This window comes from Chamaea fasciata, unplaced genomic scaffold (assembly GCF_029207755.1).
Source record: "Chamaea fasciata isolate MVZ Bird 193981 ecotype frontalis unplaced genomic scaffold, bChaFas1.0.hap1 SCAF_18, whole genome shotgun sequence".
NCBI classification, from domain to species: domain Eukaryota; kingdom Metazoa; phylum Chordata; class Aves; order Passeriformes; family Sylviidae; genus Chamaea; species Chamaea fasciata.
In genome coordinates this window covers 1,577,859-1,598,921 of record NW_027094103.1, presented here as the reverse complement: position 1 = coordinate 1,598,921, position 21,063 = coordinate 1,577,859, and the positions used below count along the sequence as shown (strand labels likewise).

General features: G+C 50.4%; 1 protein-coding gene across 5 annotated transcripts in view; it reads left to right on the top strand.

Moving 5' to 3' along the window:
• The first annotated feature begins 349 nt into the window (after positions 1 to 349).
• NF2 (NF2, moesin-ezrin-radixin like (MERLIN) tumor suppressor) overlaps positions 350 to 21,063 on the top strand; it is a 46,950-nt gene continuing 26,236 nt past the window's right edge. For all 5 annotated transcript variants that reach the window (XM_066199590.1, XM_066199593.1, XM_066199589.1 and 2 more), the window contains exons 1-8: positions 350 to 510; positions 11,486 to 11,611; positions 12,609 to 12,731; positions 14,911 to 14,994; positions 19,440 to 19,508; positions 19,655 to 19,737; positions 20,359 to 20,434; positions 20,659 to 20,793. In XM_066199590.1, coding sequence (XP_066055687.1) covers positions 397 to 510; positions 11,486 to 11,611; positions 12,609 to 12,731; positions 14,911 to 14,994; positions 19,440 to 19,508; positions 19,655 to 19,737; positions 20,359 to 20,434; positions 20,659 to 20,793 — 810 coding nt within the window. In that variant the 5' untranslated portion in view covers positions 350 to 396. The remainder of the gene's footprint in view (positions 511 to 11,485; positions 11,612 to 12,608; positions 12,732 to 14,910; positions 14,995 to 19,439; positions 19,509 to 19,654; positions 19,738 to 20,358; positions 20,435 to 20,658; positions 20,794 to 21,063) is intronic.

The window sequence follows — 21,063 nt, the reverse complement described above, 5'->3', positions numbered from 1 at the left end:
TCCCCGCGTCCCCGCGACCCCGTGTCCCCGTGTCCCCGTGTCCCCGCGTCCCCGCGACCCCGTGTCCCCGTGTCCCCACGCCGGGTCCTGGTGCCCGCCCCCTCTCACGCTCGCTCCTGCAGCGCGCTCCGCCCGCCGCCAGGGGGCGACACCGCCACGCCTCATCGCTTCCACAGTCGCGCTTCATGGCCCCGCCTCACCCCGCCCCTTTTCTTGAGCGGCGTCCTCTCCACCCAATCATACTGGCTTCTGCTCCCGCCTCTCCAGCAGAACCTTTTCTATTGGCTATAATGCGCGGCAGGGGCGGGCCCACCGCGCAGCGCGGCCAATGGCGCGGCGGCGGGGCGGGGCCTGGCCGCCATGGCGCCGCCGCCGCGCTGACCGCGCCGCTCCGCCATGGCCGGGGCCATCGCGTCCCGCATGAGCTTCAGCTCCCTGAAGCGCAAGCAGCCCAAGACGTTCACCGTGCGCATCGCCACCATGGACGCCGAGATGGAGTTCAGCTGCGAGGTGACGGCCCGCGCGGGCGCGGGGCACGGGGGTCCCGCTGAGGGGGGATGGAGCCCCCCAGACACCCCTGAGGGGCCCGGAGCCCCCGGCCGGCACCCCCGGGGCCTGCCCCGGGCCGGCCGCGGCACCGCCTCGGTCTGGTTATAAATCAGCGTTATCCTGGGGGGATTCGGTGTGATTTGGGTTATAATGGCACGTTATTCTGGTTATAATTCGGCTTTTCTTTGGTTGTAGTTCACCTTTGTTTTGGTTACGAATCGGTGTCATTTGGCTTTACTTTGGCCATGACTTGGCTTTGTTTTGGTTGGAATTCAGTATTACTGTGTGTGCGATTCAGTTGTATCCAGGTTGTAGTTTGGCATTGTTTTGCTTGTAATTAATCCTTATTATGTGTGTAATTCAGCATTGTTTTGGTCATAAGTTGGCTTTTTTCTGGGTGTAATTTGGCTTTGTCCTGGGTATAATTTGGCATTGTTCTTGTTATAATTAAGTTTATAGTTTGGGTATAATTCAGCTTTATTCTGGCAATAATTTATCTTCACTCCAGGTGTAATTTAGCTTTATTTGGGTTATAATTTGGCTTCATTCCGGTTGTAATTCGGTCTCACTCTGGGTACAATTTGGCATTACTCTGTTTATAATTCATCCCATACTTTGGCTATAATTCAGCTTCATTCTGGATATAATTCAGCTTTATCCTGGTTATAATTCAGCTTTATTCTCCTTACAATCCAGCTTCATTTGGGCTCCAGTCCAGTGCTCTCCTGCCATCCCAGCCCAGGCCACCCCTGCACTGTGCTGTCACAGGGCTGGGGGAGTCTCGTTGTTAAGGTTTGAATCCACAGGAATCCAGCTCCCGAGTGCTCCCCAAACACCCAAGGACAGAATTTTGGCATTTTCCTGAGCTCTTAGCTCACCATGAGAGATGCTCCAGGGGGTTGGGTCTGGCTTTTCTGTGATAATTTCCCTTTTTGGGGCCCTTGTAAAAGCTTCTCTCGGGGCGTTGCTGCCAGACCCTGGGATGTGCTCTGCTTTTCCAGCTGATCCAGAGGGGTTGGCCACACAAACATTGAAACTCCACTCCAACCTCTTCATTTAACAGTTTGTATTTCATTAGCCTGACCCAAAATGGAATCCCAGTGCCCGTCAGCCACGGGACGTTTGTCATCACTGATTTCCCTGCTGTGGAAATCTCCTCTCAGCCTTGAAAAACTTCCTGCTTTTCCTAGAGGTTAAGGATCTGCTCTTAGGCAGCCTTGGGAACCTCCCAATTCCAGCAGGGTGTGACTGTCCTGGCTCTGTTTTTCCTGGTTTGTGGTGGCTGCAGCAATGACTGATGACGGGAAGTAAATAATTGTTAATTTCGGTGGCTGGGTGTCATTTCCCACTGGGATCAGGGTGGTTTTGAGGTAGGTTCCCCTGGGATTTGACTGTGGAACTGCTGTATTTCCAGCTGACTTTTCTGGGAGGTTCCTGCCAAAGGAACTTGTTGCTGCAGAAACAGTTCTGTGGCTGGAAGGAGCTCAGGAGCTGTGAGTGTGGCCCTGCTGAGGCTCCTGGCCGGTGCTGGAGCTGGGTCTGGAGGGATCAGAGGGAATTCAGCCTCATCCTTCAGCATGGAGCAGGAGGGGGGGATGGATGGATGCATGGATGGATGGATGGATGGATGGATGGATGGATGGATGGATGGATGGATGGATGTGGGTGATGGGGCTGTTTCACACCTTGTAGGTGAGGAGTGAGTTTTCATGGAATCATGGAATGGTTTGGGTGGGACGGGACCTTAAAGCTCGTCCTGTTCCAGCCTGTGCCATGGGCAGGGACACCTTCCACTGTCCCAGGCTGCTCCAAGCCTGGCCTTGGACACTGCCAGGATCCAGGGGTAGCCACAGCTGCTGAGCACCCTGTGCCAGACCTCAGCGCCCTCACAGCCAGGAATTCTTCACCAATATCCCATCCATCCCTGCCCTCTGGCACTGGGAAGCCATTCCCTGTGTCCTGTCCCTCCATCCCTTGTCCCCAGTCCCTCTCCAGCTCTCCTGGAGCCCCTTTAGGCCCTGGAAGGGGCTCTGAGCTCTCCCTGGAGCCTTCTGTTCTCCACGTGAGCACCCCCAGCTCTCCCAGGCTGGCTCCAGAGCAGAGGGGCTCCAGCCCTGGCAGCATCTCCGTGACCTCCTGGGCTTGCTCCAAGCCCAGGGCAGCCCAGCTTGAGGTGAGAGTTTTATCCAAGCTCCATCTGAGCCGTCTGGCTCCCTGGCTGGATCTCTGTCCCTGTGTTTGTGTCACACCTGGGAGGCTCTGGGGAAAGCTCCTTGTTTTGCTGACTGCAGAAACATCTCTGGACGGAGGGATCAGACACACCCCGAGTCCTGGGGCTGGGAAGGTGGCCCAGGGAAGGGCTTGGCTTGCTCTACACCCACTGTGAGACCTGCAGCCAGGGTTGGAGGTTGTGCCCTGCTGAGAGTCAGTGGGGTGGGAGAGGTGATTTTTGGGAAAGACAGTGCTCTTCCCTGAAGGAATGCAGCCGTTATCCCAGGGTTTGCCAGAAGAGCGAGCAGCACTGTTTACCCATTATCTGTGTGCTTTGTGGTGTCTTTGGCCAGGAAGGAGCTGCTGGCCCCAGCAGGAAGGGGGAAATCTGCCTCACAAACACTTGAGAGATCAGTGGAAGGAGGTGCAGTGGGAATCCTGCAGTTTGGGGGTCTTGAGGTGCGTGTTTTGTGGCCTGTGAGTGGCGCCTCGTGCTGGCAGGGACAGAGAGCTGCTCATCTGTTGCATATCTGGAGCTGGTCTTTCATGATCCCTGGGGGTTCCTCCAGCTCAGGATATTCCATAATTCCATGACCCAGCTGTAGCTGCTGAAGACTCACCTTCTTTCTCAGTGTTAATTTTTCAGTCTGCTCCCTAGAAATCCCCAGCTGTGCATTTTAAGGGATTAAACCTGCTTTGCATCTGTTTATTCTGCAGTTGATGTCTCTAAATTGAGCCTAAATCTAAAATAATTCCTAGAAATGAAATCTTAATCTTTCTAACACAGCAATGGAGATTAATAATCACGGTTGGGGTTTCACTTTAAAGACTTAAAATTTGTTTGGGGAAATCTTGGAGGCACAAAGTGAGTGTCTTCCTTTTGTTACTTCCATCTCGGAGGTTTGAGCTGTACCTAATTAATTGATAACATCTGGAGGAAGGGTAGACATTTGCATAGCTCTTGAATCTCTGTGCTAAAGCAACCCCAGCTGCCTTCACCTTCCTGAGAACCTTGGATAGCCATGTGGAACCCTCTTCCCTGGGAGGGTGGGGAGGCCCTGGCACAGGGTGCCCAGAGCAGCTGTGGCTGCCCCTGGATCCCTGTCAGTGTCCAAGGCCAGGTTGGACAGGGCTTGGAGCCACCTGGAATAGTGGAAGGTGTCCCTGCCCACGGCAGGGAGGTGGAACAAGATGGACTTTAAGGTCCCTTCCCACCCAAACCATTCCAGGAGTCATTCAGTAGTGAAAACCCCGTGGTATTTTTGAGTTCACATCCAAGGCGCTGTTCATCCCACATCTCTGGTGGGATGGCAGAGGTGTGGTGCAGCTGGTGTCAGGTTGGTCTCACCCTCTCCCGTGTGCAATTTTTTCCCTCAGCTCCCTGGCTGAGGGGAGAACCCCTCCATCTTTCCTTTGGCCTCCTGGGTGTCTTTGCCAATTTCTTCCTCTTGCAGCGCTCAGCCCTGTCGGTGTCTCTCCATCTCAGAGCCACAGCCTGCTTTCCAAAGGGTGTTTTCCCTTTTCTGTTGTGTTTGTGATCTCGGGCTTGAATCCTGCAGGGATGGTCACTCCATTAAGGTGCAGCTCGCTGCCCAGCTGCTTCCCAACCTTAATCCTTTGGCGTCTTAAAAATGAATTGGAAAAGCTTTACAGCCAGTCTGGAGAAACAGCTTAAGTGTTCAAGCAGCAAGAAGAGGCAGGTTTGTGCTGATGTATTTGCTGGTCTAAACATGTATCCTGTTATTACTTCAGTGCTTAAGCTGTTCTCTCTGTCCAGAGGATAATCCTGGTTGGAAGGGATCTTTATTTTAGCCCAGTGCCCCACTCGGTGCAGAGCCAGTTGGACGAGGTTGGGTGTAAAGCCCTTGTAAGTTGAAGAGTTCTGATTTCGGCCGAGTGCTGTCCCTTTGTCACCAGACACAGAGAGTTGTGTCGCTGAGCTGCAAAGCTCATCCTCTGGAACAGGAACAACCCAGGATTTGGTGGTGGAAATCTGGGTGGAAATGAGTTTTTGAGGAAGAGCTGGTTTCGTAAATCCGAGCTGAGTTTTGAGATGTGTCCAGTCACTGCACCAAAATGAAAAGGCAGGAAGAGGAAATCAGGGAGTGGAATGCCCTTGGCTTCCTTCTGCATTGCAGGATACTTGGAAGGGGGTTTATAAAGATCCAGGCATTTACAATTTCAGGCAGCAGAGTGCTGGTAGGGACAGTGACCTCTTGATGCTGCAAAGCTTCTGTGAGTGGGACACAAACTTAACAGGAAAACACCAGTCTGTGTGCAGGAACAGCAGTTTAAAAAAGCTGAGAGAAATAATCCCCCTCAGCTAGGGCATGATTTCCAATAAATTGTTGGGATACCAGCTGTCAGGTCAGTGTTTGGTTCCCTCATGTGCCCGTGTGTCCTGATTTTGTGCCAGCACTCAGGAGCATGAGCGGTTCTCTTTGAAGCTGAGACACACCAGGTGAGGGCTGTTTCCTCACTCATGTCTTGGAGGGGTTTATGCCTCAAAACCTCATAATTTCTGATCCACACCAGTGACATTTGGGAGTTAATGTTTTGGAGGCATCTTGCTTGGTGCAGTTCATTCCCCTAATTGTGCTTGTGACTTATGGACGTGGATCCTCTGGCTTTGGTGCCTCACCCTGCGCCTCAAAAATTATTTGGATCCCCTGTTCCCATCACTGCCTCTTCCAAGCCAGTTGGAAACTCCTGTTACTTCTCTCCAAAGACTGTTTAAAACTGCTGTCAATCCCCAGACTCTGTTAATTAATCCAGAGATGTGTTGATGCAGAGGGGAAGGAGGGAGGAGGGCATTTGGGACAGTAAATGTTTCTCTTTTGGTGTGTAGACTCCAGTTTTGATGCTCTTTAATACCTCTTTTTTTTTTTTCTTTACACAGGCAGTGTCTTTCAAGTAGGTGATTTTTGAAATTAAAGGTACTTGAACAGGGAAGCAGCCCTGGGAATAATCTCCTTGGAGCTGAGAGGCAACACTGGTAGGGAATCCCACAGCCTTGGAAATGGGAAGAGAGGTATTTAACCTGGCATCACCCCGAGGTGAGGGGCTGGCTGCCCCTCTCCTGCCTGGGTGAGCTGTGTGTGTTCTGAGCTCAGCAGTGTGTCAGGGCTCCTCAGAGCAGGTCAGGCTGGCCTGAAACACCCCATCAGCAATCAGCTCCTGCATCAGGGAGGGCTTGGGGCAGGGAGCAGTGGTGTGCTGCAGATGTGTAAGTGCAGCACAGAGAGCTCTGGCCAGTGTTACAGCTCTGTGCATCCTCGGCAGAGCTCCCTGCAGGATCCACATCCTCCTTTCGTCCCCTTGGAGCTTCTTGCTCTGCATTGAGCTGCTGCTTGACCCCGTAACTCCTCATCTGTGTGAGCCCAACTTACAGAGTGGGGTGAGGCTTTGGGACATGGAGTTGTGGAATGGTTTGGGTCAGAAGGGAGCTTAAAGATCATCCAGTACCATCGTCTGCCATGGGCAGGGACACCTTCTGCTATCCCAGGTTGCTCCAAGCCCCGTCCAGCCTGGCTTTGGACACTTCCAGGGATCCAGGGGCAGCCACAGCTTCAGTCTGTGCTTACAAGGAACACTCTGACAGTGAGAAGCCATTCCCTGTGTCCTGTCCTTCCATCCCTTGTCCCCAGTCCCTCTCCAGCTCTCCTGGAGCCCCTTTAGGCCCTGGAAGGGGCTCTGAGCTCTCCCTGGCAGCATCTCTGTGGCCTCCTCTGGACTCTCTCCAGCAGCTCCAGGTCCTTCCTGTGTTGTGCCCCTGGAGCTGGAGGCAGCTCTGCAGGTGGGCTCTCACCTGAGCGGGGCAGAGGGCACATTGTCACCAGGTGTTGTCCCCTGCCTCTCCCCTGGCTCTGTCTGGTCACAGTGTTCCCGCTCCGTCTCTGTCTCGGGCAGACACCGCGGAACGTGCTTGGCTGCACCATCTGTATCCTCATGCCTGGGCGCGTTTCTGGCCTCCTCGGTGGTTAACAGAAATAGGTTTTAATTAAAAGCTCGTTATCGAGTTGTCGTGTAGCATTAGTAAATAAAAATAACTTTTACAGCCCTGCCTTGTGACTCAGTAAGTGGCAGTTGAAAATATTTGACATCACTTTATTTGAAACAAAATTGACGAATATTACAATTTTGATTCCCTGTTTGCTCCAAATGGGCTTTAAATCTAAACAAATGGTTGTCTGTGGCACTGTGGTTATCATTCAGGTCCAGAAGGAGAAATAAGTATGGTCTGCAGTCTCAAAATCATCTCCATTTCAGTTGTAAACTGTTGTGGCTGGGTGGTTTGGGCGTCTCTGTGGGACAGGGTTTTGGAATAGCTACAGCCTACATCCATCTCCTCATTCCCAGGTGGTTAGTGGAGGGATGCTCTGCTCAGGCCCAGCTCTTTCCATTTGGTCCTTTCCATCCCTGTTTCAGTGAAGAGTTGTCGTGTTCTCTCATTAAAATTTGATTCTAAACAGGAATAACTTCACTCTGAGCACTTTTTCCTGGGGCTTGGTCCCCTTTTCCCAGCAGTCCTTTGGCTGTTGTGTCACAGCAGGGGCCCTTGCCTCTCTTTGCATCCCTAGCACAGAGCTAACACCTAATAAAATTATCTGCAAAGCAAAAAGCCATTTTCTGTGTTATTTACGGGTAAATCGGTACAGTAAAATACTCAGTAAATGTGAGTCATTTCTTCAAGGTTGTGTGTTAACCTTGTCCCGTGGGTGGGGTGTGCAGGGATGGCTGCTGTGGGTTTCCCTGGGAAGCAGCTGAGCCTTGGTGTCCCCTGCTCACTTGCTTGTGCCCTTATTGCCTATCCCGATCCCAGGAAGTGCTGAAGCTCCAGAGGTTTGTGTTTGTGATGGGGAGAAGGTGAGATCTTCATCTGTACCCCCTGAGCAGAGCCAGGTTCTGTCTCCTGGAGTTTGGGCAGCTCCCTCTTCTCCTAGGAGAGCCTCTTGTGTGACGAACCTAAATATTAAATTGAACCCATCCCTCTTGCCTCCCCTTTACCACATTTGACATTGTTGGAAGGAAAGCATCAGCCTGACAGTGTTTTGGGAATCTCTTTTCTGTGTAAACCCCTCTCTCAACTCTCTCCATACAGGATGGTTGCAACCCCTTGTCCCTTGCTGCCCATTTCTTAAAATTGTGCAATATCCACAGGGATTATCCAGCCCAGCCCCTGTCCCTGCCCAGACCCCCCAACAATCCCACCCAGGCCATCCCTGGCAGCGCTGTCCAAAGGCTCCTGGAGCTCTGGCAGCCTCGGGGCCGTGCCCATTCCCTGGGGAGCCTGGGCAGTGCCAGCACCCTCTGGGGGAAGAACCTTTCCTGATCTCCATCTAAACCTTCCAACACAGCTCCATTCCCTGGCTTGCCCTCCCTCCATGTTGCCCCCTGATGAGAGGACCAGACAACCCTTCTGCTCGTTTTTGGAGCCGCTTTATCGAGTCGGGAGCTGAGGAGCAGTTGTGAAACTTGACAGAGAGGTTATGCTCCGAAATAAATCGCGCAGTTGCCTGCGAGTTGGAAATGACTCCCGGTGCAGGTTAATAAATAATGCAAACCCTGTTAATAGATGCCAAATGCGCCGTCTCCGCCAGAGAAAAAGATGATGCCAATAATCTGGACTGGAAATACTCCGTTCTAGCCACTGGCTGCAGAGTTTTAAGTGTTTAGTGCTGTTAATTTAAAATGCTTTGCTGATAGATTGTAACCGGTCTGTACTTAGTAAAGAACACAAACAGCTCGGTGGAGTAACAGCCTGTTTATAAAGCACTTCATTTCATTCCCGTGTCCCTTCTGTGACTCCTGAATCCCTGCAGCCACCCATTCTGTGTTCCTGCTAATGGGGAAGGAGCTGCAAATGTCAGAGGTGATGCCTGCAGCAAAGGGAGGATGCTGGAGTGGTGCATCCCGCTCTGTCCTGAGAGTCATGTCGAGGTTATCATGATGTAGCTTTTTGCTTGGAGATGGAGCTTTGTTACAGCATTGTGCCAGCTACCCCAGTATACGGCTGAGAAGGTTATTTTTCTGCTCTGAGCTCCTTAGTTTTGTTTTCAGGAGCTCAGAATGGCTTGTAAAATCATCTTTGTGCTTCAGGTGTCACTTGAGGGCCGTGCAGAGAATGGCGTGACGGACGCAGGGTGGATGGGAACGGCCAGCCTGTCCTGACTGTCCCCCAGGCTCTCTGGACAGCAGCTCTGTCCATCCCCTCATGCCCTGCAGGGGCTTTCTATTTAGTAGTTTACAACCACAGAATGTGGCAGTTAATGATGCAAAGCCTGTAAAAGTATGAGTGAGGAGGGCTGAGGTCCTGGGTGTCTGTAAAGCAGTTGGAGTTCAGCTGTCAAAAGATGCCACTTGAATGCAGATCGTTATTTTAAGTACCGAGGTGTGGAGGGAAATCACGTCTGTTGGAATAAAGGTGGCTGCTGATCATTGATATATTTAATGAAGGTAATTCAGCGCAGTTGGGGAGGATCTGTGCTCTGTTATGGCTGGAGTCTTGAGCATTGTGCAGGAACGTTAAATGTCTATTCCTGCCACCACAGAAACGCGTGGTGACAAAGCACTGGTGTAAAATGCAGCAGCAGAAGCCTCACTTGAAATACAGTCCCTTAAGGGGGGCTTGTAAACAAAGGAGAGAGAGTTTTTAATGCAGGCAGATAATGATCGGGGAAGGGGTAATGGTTTTAAACTAAAAGGGGAGAGATTTAGGTTAGGTGTCAGGAGCAAATCCAGCTCTGAGACCCTGGCAGGGGTTGTCCAGAGAAGCTGTGGCTGCCCCTGGATCCCTGACAGTGTCCAAGGCGAGGGTGGACAGGACTTGGAGCAGTCTGGGATAGTGGAAGGTGTCCCTACCCATGGCAGGGGATGGCACTGGATGATCTTTAAGGTCTCTTCCCACCCAAACCATTCCAAATTCCCATCACCAAGTTAAAAACGCAGGGGTGAAAACTGCACAAAGCTCCTGCTTTACTCCTCAGTGCTGCTCCTCAAAACAAACTGGCGGTTTGTGTTTTGAGAGGAGACCTTTGGGTCCTGTCAGCTCTTGGGCACGGTTTGGGTACCTGAGCTGGCTCAGTGAGGAGTCACAGCCGGTGGAAATTCCAGGTTTAACGCACTAATCCGATGGGATGTGGAGGAATGTCCCAGGCAGGAGCCTGTCCTGAGAAGGTTTGGTGGAGGCACTGCTGTGCTGAGACTGAAATACGGTCTTCGAGAAGGAAAAACAGCCCATAATGCTTTATACAAAGCAGTTTAGTGAAGAAATAGCCTTTTGCTGGCAGCCTGCTTTTATGTGCCTGCAAAAATGGTACCAAATAGCTCTTTTAATGGGTCTCACTCTGTTTTGTCTGAGCCCTCGAATTAACCTCCCACTTAAAATCATAGTCAGGAAAAGATCTTCTGCAGTCTGAGCCATCCTGTGCCGAGCTGGAGCCCATCCCGGGGGCTGGAGGATAGTGAAATGTGTGAAATTAGGGGGGTTATAATTACAGCACTGCCACACTTGCTGCTCCTGGCGTTTTGACCCCGAGGTGTTGACAGCGCCCGATCCGGATTGCGGCGAGCGGTCCGGGGGCGGTGTTTGTCGGGAGGGTGGTGTCGGCTTTGTCCTATTCCGGGACTGTCAGCGTGTGTGTCTCCGTGCTCTCTGGGAAGGGGGAGAGCAGTGACGGAGCCATCGCTGAAAGGCAGAGCTTGGCTGAGCTGGGCCTGGCTGTGCCCACAAGGCGGCAGTGGGTGACAGCGGGAGCGGCCCCGGCGTTAATATTGATGTGTCCAGGTGGCACCAGGATTGAGCTGTAGTGACAAGAGAGTGCTCGAGGTCTGTTTGCCCAAGGGCTTTGGAGTAATGGCCATATGTCTCGGTCCAGCAATTGTTTTCAGCATGCAGATGGAAGACGAAAGTGGCTTTGGCATATTAGATTCATGTGGTTTATGTCCCTCTTCACCTCTCTGCCTCCCAACACCTCCCGGTTTTATGAGCAAACTTCAGTAGCATCATGGATGCAGCTGCAGGATTGCTCGAAGGACACGGTCCTTGAGCAGGACCAATTTTCTCTGCTCCTTGGCTGCTTTTGTCACCAACATTTTCAGCAGAAAATGCAGTTTGACTCTATCAAAATGTGCTCCCAGAGAACCGCTGACTTCAGTGGTAATGATGGGGATTTTGGAGCTCTTTTTCCCTTCTGTCTGTGCAGGGTCTGGTGGCTCTGTGCTCCGTGCAGGGATTGTGTCACTGCTGATTTTGTGGCTCCTCTCTCTGAACCCGTTCTGTTGGTGGTGGTGCTTGTGCAGGGCTTCCTGGGCCTGTAGGGAGACACATTAAAGCCACCAAGGGGCAGTTCAAAGGGATTTTTATTCCCTTCTGGCAACAGGCAGGAACGTAAACATGTCAGGAGCCTAAACCTGAGCTCAACAAGAGCCTAAATGAACCCTTAGTTTCCCAGGGCAAGAAACAGGGGCTTGACAGTGTCGTTTGTTGGAAAAGGGGGGAAATCACATCTCAGTTTCCTGCTGAGGGAGGAGCTGGTGATCTGCAGATGAGATCAGATGGAAGGAGGTAACGTGTTCCTCCTTAGGGTGTTTTCATGTCTGTACCAGGTGCATTTGCAGGGGGGTTAAAGTTGACCTTGTGAAGTGAAAACAGTGCATTTGGTTGAACAGAGAGAAGTTCTGAAATCCATCTTTATAACTCTGCTTCCTATTTGCTCTGTGGCAGGTGAAGTGGAAAGGGAAGGACCTGTTTGATCTGGTGTGCAGGACACTGGGACTGCGGGAAACCTGGTTCTTCGGGCTGCAGTACACGATCAAGGACACGGTGGCTTGGCTCAAAATGGACAAGAAGGTTGGAACCAAAGTCCACAAAATCCCAGAATGGTTGGGGTTGGAAGGGACCCCAAAGCTCACCTCATCCCAAGCCCTTGCCATGGACAGGGATATTTCCCTTGAGAGGTTGTGTGAGATGACAGAGGAAAATGTCCATTCCTCTTTCTTGGAATGCTCGAGGTTGTGTGGTGGGTGAACTGGGATGGATGTACTTAAATCCCATCTCCATGGCATCAGGGGGTGGCAGAGATGCCCCATGCCAGCATCTGTGCACACTGAATCCCCTGGAGACATTTTGGGACACAGCCATGCTGGGGTGTTGCACTTCAGGATGATTGCAAAGCAAATAAAACCTAAAACTGTTTCGTGCCCCTGAACACAAAATCATCAGCAGAAAAGTGGAGCTGCCTCTTGTTTTCTTGTTGAGAAATACAGTGAGCTTGGGAGGAGGAAAACCAGAGTGAAAAGGAGATGGGGATAAGGGAGGAAATGCTTCCCAAATCTGTGAGGGCTGGGTTTTGGAGGTGTCAGATGTGACTCTGTTCACATCCAGAGGATGTGACACCATGGCCGGATGGTCATGGACACTGAGGAAGGTCTGGGTGTTCCACCTCTCAGGCTGAGGTTTTAAACCAACTTTTAACTGGGCAGTACCAGAGCAAGGTGGTAAGAAACACCACTGAAATAAACTCAGTGCAGGCAGACAAGGAGGAAGTCGGGTGGTGGCGCAGCAGGATCCAACTTCACTCCAGAAGGATCAGGAGAGGCAAGAGGCACGTGGCAGTCAGGATCAACCTTCACTGTCTCATTTCTCATGCTGTTTGTTTCTGCCTTTTTTTGTTCCCTTGCATCATTAGGAGTGTCAGAAATGTTTGTTTTCTTTTTTTAACTGCGGTGTCTGAACTATTTGGGTCTGTTCTAGATGTCTAAAAGTGTCTGACAGAAGATGTGCTGATCTGAACAGAAGGGAGCTGGGTCTCGTCTTGAAGAAACCAAATGGCTTTTGTATTCCACAGGTCCTGGATCATGATGTCCCCACAGAGGAACCCAAAACCTTTCACTTCCTGGCCAAATTTTATCCTGAGAATGCAGAGGAGGAATTGGTCCAGGAAATCACCCAGCACTTGTTCTTCCTGCAGGTAGGAGTCAATGCACTGCTATCCAACCTGAGGGAGAGTGAGCCAGGATGAGCAGAAGGTCCCAGGGTCAGAGAGTTGGTCAGCAGAGTGTGCTCCACATCCTTATGTTCACACCTCTCCAAAGAGTCTTCAGCAACAAAAACTTCCTAAAATAGGTGAAGGATGGTTTTTGTGGAGGAAGCAATCTGCCCAGACTGGCAGACCTCTGAACTGGCAGTCAGGAAAGACGAGGTGATCCATAATATCCATGGGTGGTGGCTCAGGGACATGGATCTGTCGGCCAAGGGCTCGTGTCCCTCTGCAGGGTGTGGGATGAGCTGTGCTGAGGAGTGGCTGCTGCCTTTGGATGTGTTGGCATCGTTGTGTGGAGCAGGGGAGTTTCATCCTGGAGAGCAGAGTGCAGCAGCCTGTTCCCAGGCTGTCCAGCAAAGTTCCCCTCCTCACTAAACAGCCTCCAGGTAACTGGGGCAGAAGAGCACCCCAGCAGCTCGGCTCCCTGATGGAAAAACAGAGGAGAAGGGGAAACCTTACAGTCTCACCTGCCCCAGGAACTCCTGCCCTTCAGTTCAGCATTTGGAAACTGAGGTGAACACATCTTGGTTGGGTTTTTTATTTAAATTATTCTACAAAACCTTGTGTCCAGAGAAATCAGTTCAGCTGATGATGTGGCAATGCTGCATGGCTGGTAACAAGGAGCTGCTATCACAGGAGCTCTCTTTCAGAGAAATGATCAATTTTCTGCCAGAAAATCAATTTTCTGACACATTTTTCCTCAGAAGAGTTTGTGTCAAGCATGGTTACAGGGAATGGAGCACTCCTAGTCAGACCCCTGGGTACTCACTGGGATGTTTCAGCTGATCTGTTGCTGTTAATATGAAGATAAATTACAAAATATTTTTAAAAGTCACTCATGTTTCTCACACCAAATTCATGACAACCTGGATTTGGGAATACCTCTGTAGCCTTCAGGGTGTTCTGCCCTTTCCAAGTGAGCTCACCAGCCTCTTGATGCTCCTGCCTCTTCCAAAGTCCACCTTTTTTCTCCAGAGCCAAAAGTGTTCTAAATGCAAAGGATTCCTGTTAATTTCCAAGCTCTGTCTCGTGCACTGGTGTCTCTGTAGGGTTATTTCTGAATGCCTCATTTGCCAGGAGCTTATCCACGGTGAGGAAAAATGCTGTTGGCATCTTTGAGAAGGAAAATCAGAGAGGAAAAGCCATTCAAGCTGCATTTTCTAAATGCAGACCATGACTTTGCTGCTGGGATTTCTGTGCTGAGAGGAGCCTGGGCTCCTGAATGCATTTGGGAAACAGGAGCACATCTAAGCTTGTAAACTCTCCTGTTTTTTATCTTGATGCAGCAGAATATCTGCTGTGATTATGTTGTACCCAACTTTGAGGACTCAAAGCACGTTATAAATTCAAATTGATGTTCCTGCATCTCTGACAATCCATTTAAGCCTCCCAGGAAATCGTAGGCTTTTTAAATTTTTTTTCCCCCTATCTTTAATCAGGAAAATTAAGTGTGCCAACCCAAAAAATATCTAACATGACAGGTTTAATTTTTTAATGCACAGAAGGCAGGGAAGTAAAGCTGTGGCTTCGGGGAGCTGCACGTTGGCTCTCCCGGGAGCGCACACGGGGCTCTGCCTGCTGCTAAAAGCTCTGCCATGGAGGTGACCCACAGCTCTCCGTGCTGGGATCCAAGGAATTGGCCTCCAGCACAGGTGAGCACTGACTCACAATGAGGCCTGAATGTCCCAGAGCAAAGCTTGCAGTGCTTAGAGACTCAGCTGCAAGCTGCTCTTTTATTTAGCAGCGTGGCTGGATGTCCTATCAATCCGTAACTTGTGCCTTAAAGAGGTTTTATCACTGTGTTTACATGCAAGGTTCCCCCCCCCCCTTTTGCCTTTAGCAACAGGAGAGAGATGCTGTTATTTTCCACGTACAAATTTAGCTCTTCTCACCAACCTGTCTGAGAAAGGTGGTCTGTGAAAGCCTGAGCCCTTCCAAGCCACCAGAGATTTCCTGCTTATGGTCTGTGATTAGTGTTAAGAAAATTGTTAACTCTGTGTGGTTGACAGCTCAAGTTAAAACAAACTGCAGCCATCTGCTGTGACAGTCATGCTCTGCTGTGCTCCACTAAACGTGTGCTGTCTGTCCTTTGCTGCTCTGTGTGCAGGTGAAGAAGCAGATTTTGGATGAGAAGATCTTCTGTCCCCCCGAAGCCTCGGTCTTGCTGGCCTCTTACGCTGTCCAAGCCAAGGTAGGCACCAAGGGTTGCCTCAAGGGCCTGCTGGGGTAACGTTGATCCAGGTGCTTCGTGGTGGAGCCAGTTCCTGGGGAAAGGGAAGGCAGGGAAAGCTGTGAAAGCTTGGGAAGTGAGGGGGCTACACCAGCACTGCTGCCTTCTCCACATGGCTGGTTCCTGGCTACCTCCAGACATTGGATGAGTTTTTGCTTTCTCTTTCCAGGACCCTTTAGCAAATGCTCAGCTCATGAGCTGCAGAGCCTGATTGAGTGTGGCTTACTGCTGGAGCAGGTGAATTCCCTGAGCCTGAGGTGTTTTGGATCTCCTCCCTGCTTTTGCTAGTGTAGCCAAAGGCAAGCCAGCCATGGGACTCCCAGCTCCACTGCTCCCTCAGAATACTTGTCTTGATAATGACTTTATTTCAGTGCTAGAGCCGCCACATCCATTTTGCTGCACTGTGAAAGGGCTTTTCTTGACTTCTCCCTTTATCTTGGGTTTGATCTTGGGTGCTTGGCCTCAGCAGACAGAGGGAAAAGTCAGTGTTCATTGAGTTGCCCTTGTTCCTCTGCTGCATTCTGCTCTGAGCCCAGAGCTGAGGATTTATTCCAGAGGACAGTGTTTTCCATTTTGGGGTGTGCAGCCTTGGACAGCTTGCCCAGGGCAGAGGCTCCTGGGATGGAGGAAGCAGCCCAGGTTTCAGTGGCAGGGACATTCTTGCAGTCAGGGACATAATTTCTCCCTGTGTATGCACATGTGCTGCTGCTCAATTAACAGCTGGAGCTCAGCTCCAGTTTGTGTGTGCAGAGATCCTGTTTTGGGAGGGAGAGGAGCGACTGCCGTCTGGGCACAGCCCAGCCACATTGTCTATGTAGCTCCTGGGTGGGATTTTGGGAGGGTTTGGCTCACAGGACAGCAGGCAGGTGGCTGTGCCCTGGATCTGGCACATCCAGCTATCCTTGAGGAGCACGGCTGTGGAGAGGTTTAGGAGGAGCAGCTCTGTGGGACCATCTTTGCTGGCAGTGCAGGAGAGGGGGTTTGGCCCTGTTGCCAGAAGAGAGGGCCTGATCCATGTTGGTTTTTTCCCTATGGCCATGCAATTTTCCTCATAACCCTTCAGTCTACGCTCTGAGTCGAGCCCTGGGTCCCATGTTCTTTGATGGCGTTTGAATTTACTAGGGCTTGGTGTTTTCTCCTCGTAATCAGGGTATTGATGAAGCCATGTTTTGTTCAAGAGACTCATCAGCTGGGCAAAGAAAAGTTGCTTTAAGAAATGTTTTTGTTTGTGGGAAACGTTCATCACTCTTATTAGAGTGCATGAGTAAACACTTCCTTGGCGTTCTTTCCATTGACCCGAGCTGAGGATACGTAGGGCATGACTTTTCTGGCTGCCAGAATGAATAAACGTTGGGTAAATATTGAGCTCTTGTTACATGGTGGCCAGGACAGCTCCTGCTCACGTGCTCAGGAGCAGGCTGTGACTTGGTGCAGGTCGGTTGTGCCGTCCCCTTTGTCCCTTTGGCACCTTGAATGTCCTGGGGCATTGGGAGGAGGTCGCATGGAGTCAGAGCAGTTCTGACCGTGCTGAGATCAGGAGAAGGTGGAGCAGGGATGACTTTCCTGCCCTTCACTAAAGGGCTTTTCTTCAGACATCCCTTTCCTTGTTGCCCCTCCAGCCTGGGATTCCCCTTCTGCTTTCACTGCCGGCCAAGGGGAAAGCTGAAAGCACATCTTTGATAGGGAGCTGGGAAGAAAGATGTTGCAGGTCATCTCCTTCCAGTTAAATAGGATAATGATGTCCTTCCTGGACAAGAAAGCAGGCAGAGAGCACGGTAATTTCACTAATAACGTGCTGATTTGCATGATTAGGGGCATAATAGCCTGACACAGCAGTGTGTGTGCATCCAGCAGCCACTTACTGACAGCCAGGTGCTGCTGGTCCATCCAAACCAACCTGAGACAGCAAAGGAAACGGGGGGGTCATAAAAATAACAGTTTATTTATTTCTCTCTCGTTGTGTTCATTTGGGGAATTACTATGTGCTTTCCCCTCCAGCGCTGTTCAAACCACCCACATGGCTCTCAGAGGTTGGAGGTGGTTCAGGTTTTAAATAGCTGGGAAAGACGTGGGATCAACTGAAAAAAAAAATGGGAACATCCAGGAGGTTCTTCTATTTTTTGCCCCTTAAATGCAAGTTGCTGCCATGCTGCAACTCTCTCAGCACTTCAGATCTTATAGCACAGCAAACAGCTCTTTAATTATTATTGTTTTTCCCCCAAATAAGCAATACTTGGTGTTAATTTGTAGCTGAGCGTGCCTGTGTTTATCCAACAATCTAAGCCAGGCGTATGAATGTGGTAAAGGCAATTCCATGCCCAATCATGAATATTAATCATACAGTTCAATTAACAAGAGCTGAAATTCCATGACAGTTTGAAAGTAATGATTTAATTGGAAAGGCCTTTAGAAAGTACGTTTGCAAAATCATTTGAGCCAACAAATTCTGCAATACTTAAGCCATTTGTTGATTTTTGACTTGTGAATAATTAATGTTCTCATCCAGACTCCCCTCTCAGTACAAATATTCCTCTGGGACATGGCAGTATTTTTTAGCACATGAAAACTCACGTAATCCATCCTTAGTCTTGAACCTCCACGGAAGATCACAACAGAAAATAATCATGTTAATCCTATTTGCTATTATTTTCATCACCTAAAAATTATTTACTTGCTGCCTGTTCAAAGTTATTGGAGTTGTTGCCTTCACCAGTGCCACGTTTTTAGTGCTGCTTCCTTTTGAGGGGGGCTCAGGGGCTGTGTACCTGCAAAGTGCTGCATCCTGAGGAGCTCCAAGACCTTGAAGACAGAGAGTTGCCGCCGCTCTTGGATGAAATCCGGGCTGGTTTTGTTCTATTAATTGAAGTCTGAGTCAGTGTTGGTTGTTGTTACATGCTCCCTCCGCATCTGCATTGGCTCCAAATCAATATTTGTGTCTTTAATCCCCACGTGTTGTCTCCCAAGCGCAGAGGTGGGATGTGTGTAGACTTTTGATGCTGAACTCTGGTTTTGGTACACGGTGTGATGGTCCTGGCACGAAAAGGAGACTGGGAGGAAAAGCCTCTTGACTTGTTGCATGACCACTGGGTGCCTCTTGATCTTGTGTTTGAAAATTGTCCCCGTTTTGCACTTCCTGAGCTAAGGTTGCTCAGAAAAGCAGGGAGGGAAGGGCTGCCTCACTTGTAAAATGAGTGGCTTGAGTGAACGGTGCTGTGCCTCGTGCAGTCGGGGACTGTCGCCTCTGTCACTGCAGAAGTCCTGGTTGCCAGGTGAGTGGAAGTCACAGCACTCCGTGTATGTGCCTCACATGCTTTGTTCCTCTCCCTCTGAACTTGCTGAGTTGTTGGAGAAGCCGTTTTCCAGCATTTTCCTGCCCTCTGAGGCCATGCAGGAGGTAAATTCATTTTCACATGCACCGCAGGGACACACGGCTCTTCAATCTGTTAATAAGCAGTTTTCTTTCTCAGTCACTTTATATGCTGCTCAAAGAGATGTAAATCTAAACAAATACCAGTAATTAGTGGATGCACTTAACAAATCTGAATTGGATTCCATGACCCAGTTGAGCAACAGACCCTCTGACAGAAGAGCCACCACCTGCCTGAGAGGAATCTGTCAAACTCCTCTAATTTTTTTGATACTTACTCATTAGGGTGATGAGCAGCGACAGAGGAACTGCCATCTGCCTAACCTGGATCACTGCTATCCATTAATTTTGGGGGACAGGTCTTTCTCCACGTCTTATTTCCTTGTTTTCTTGTACCCGTGGAACCACAAGGAACTCTCAGCTATACAGTCTTGCCCTGCATTGGGGGAAATGTTAATTAGGGCATGATAATGATAACAGAACAGAACAGAACAGAACAGAACAGAACAGAATAGAATAGAATAGAATAGAATAGAATAGAATAGAATAGAATAGAATAGAATAGAATAGAATAGAATAGAATAGAATAGACAACCATCATCTAGTCCAGCTGCACTGATGGGGGACATCAACTTGGTGATGGTCGTCAACTGAAGTCGTGGGAAGTGGTGGAGTCACCATCCCTGGAAGTGTTCAAAAACTGAGCAGATGTGGCTCTTGGGAACCTTAGGGGTGTTCAGTCACTGTCTGGACTTGATCTTGGAGACCTTTTCCAACCTTAATGATTCTGTGATGGTGGGAAGTTTGGTTCTGCTCCCAGCTCTGCTGCATGAGTAGAAGGAAGCTGTTTCTATTAGTAATGAAATGGCAAAGAAACCCAGGTAATTCACCTTACAGAGCAGCAGGTTCTGTGCTCGTGGGGTGAAGGGGTGAGCAGGCCGTGTTTGCTGTCTCTCAGGGCTGGGTGTGAGGGGGTGAAGAGTTTGACTTGCCCTTGTTGGTAACGTGGGATGGGCACTGTGTCTGTGCTTCTCCCCAGTACGGCGACTACGATCCCAACGTCCACAAGAGAGGCTTCCTGGCACAGGAGGAATTGCTTCCCAAGCGGGTAAGGAGCTCAGCAGGGTCGGGGAGTCAGTTTCCAAGCTGTCCTGAGGTTGGATGTGCTTTTTGGGACCTGTCTTGGTGTTTCTGGCTTTCTTGCTGAGCCAGGAGCAGTACTGTGACCTGGGGTCTGTCTCCCACCTATCCCAGGTAATAAACCTGTACCAGATGACTCCAGAGATGTGGGAGGAAAGGATAACAGCCTGGTACGCAGAGCACCGGGGCAGAGCGAGGTGAGCCTGTGCTGCTGGGCTGGGTCAGGGCCAGTCCCCTCCCCTGGAGAGTCACCAGGCTTTGGGGAGCTTGGGCAGCTGCTGGATGAACTCTGCCAGCGGGTTAACCCAGCACATCTCTGCAACAGCCTCAGGAAGAGCTCAAAGCTTTTGTTGATGGCTCTGCTTGTGCCCTGCTGTCCCCTGGTCCCTGTCGGGGTCCTCAAGAGAATTTAGGAATGATGCAAAGTAAGGACTCACCTGCATCAAGGATCTGGGAGAAGAAATAGGGTAGGGATTCAAACTACATGGCTGCCTCAGGTGGCAAAACGCTCCTTTTGGGGGATAAACCTAAGGCCATGGATCTGAAACAGTGGCACCCCAGCCAGGGATTTCCTATTTATGCTGAAGGGATTGGTAGGTGAACAGAGCCAGGCTTGGACTGCTGCATCTCAGCAGCCACTCAGATGCTGGCAACTACAGAGTGGGATTTGCTCTTGGACTGTATTGATCCTGTCGGCAGAGACAGGATTGACCTGTGTGATAGAGACAGTCCAAGCTTTAAAGCCTAGTGAGTGCTTAGGATCAGCAGGAGCAGCCATGTCCCTCTCTGATCCTCCAAACACTGTTCCTGCCTGACAGAGATGAAGCTGAAATGGAGTATCTGAAGATAGCCCAGGACCTGGAGATGTACGGCGTGAACTACTTTGCCATCAGGGTGAGTTGGGTGGCCTGGGGGTCCTGTTTTCCTGCCAGAGTAATCTCATGTCCTGGAGAGCCAGGAGAGCTGGGAGGTGGCATTTGGGGACACCACCTGTGCTGAGGGGAGGCAGCAGCTCCTGGTACCCAGTGCTGGGTCACTGCTCAGGGCTGGCTGAGGAGGGAACAGTGGTTCATGTCTGACCCTCCCAGTGATTTCTGCTCCTTCCTTTCCTCCTGCAGAATAAAAAGGGCACAGAGCTTCTCCTTGGAGTTGATGCCTTGGGTCTTCACATTTATGACCCAGACAACAGGTTGACCCCTAAAATCTCCTTCCCATGGAATGAGATCCGGAATATCTCCTACAGTGATAAAGAGGTATGGATGTGTCTCACCTCCTCCCTGAGAGCAGTAAGAACACAACTGGGATTTAAAATGATTTCTCTTGGCTTCTCTGTCTGCTGTGCTTGCTCTCACCAGCTTAGCTAAGGGCAGCTCAACTCCTCCAGCTGAAACCTTAATCCAAGCCTTCCTGAAACTGTGCAGGAAGTGGGCGTGCAAGGGGTCACTGGGGAGCTGGTTCTCCTCTTCAGTTTCGAACCTTCTATGTAATAATCTTTTCAAAAACCCAAAATTGCTGTTGATGTG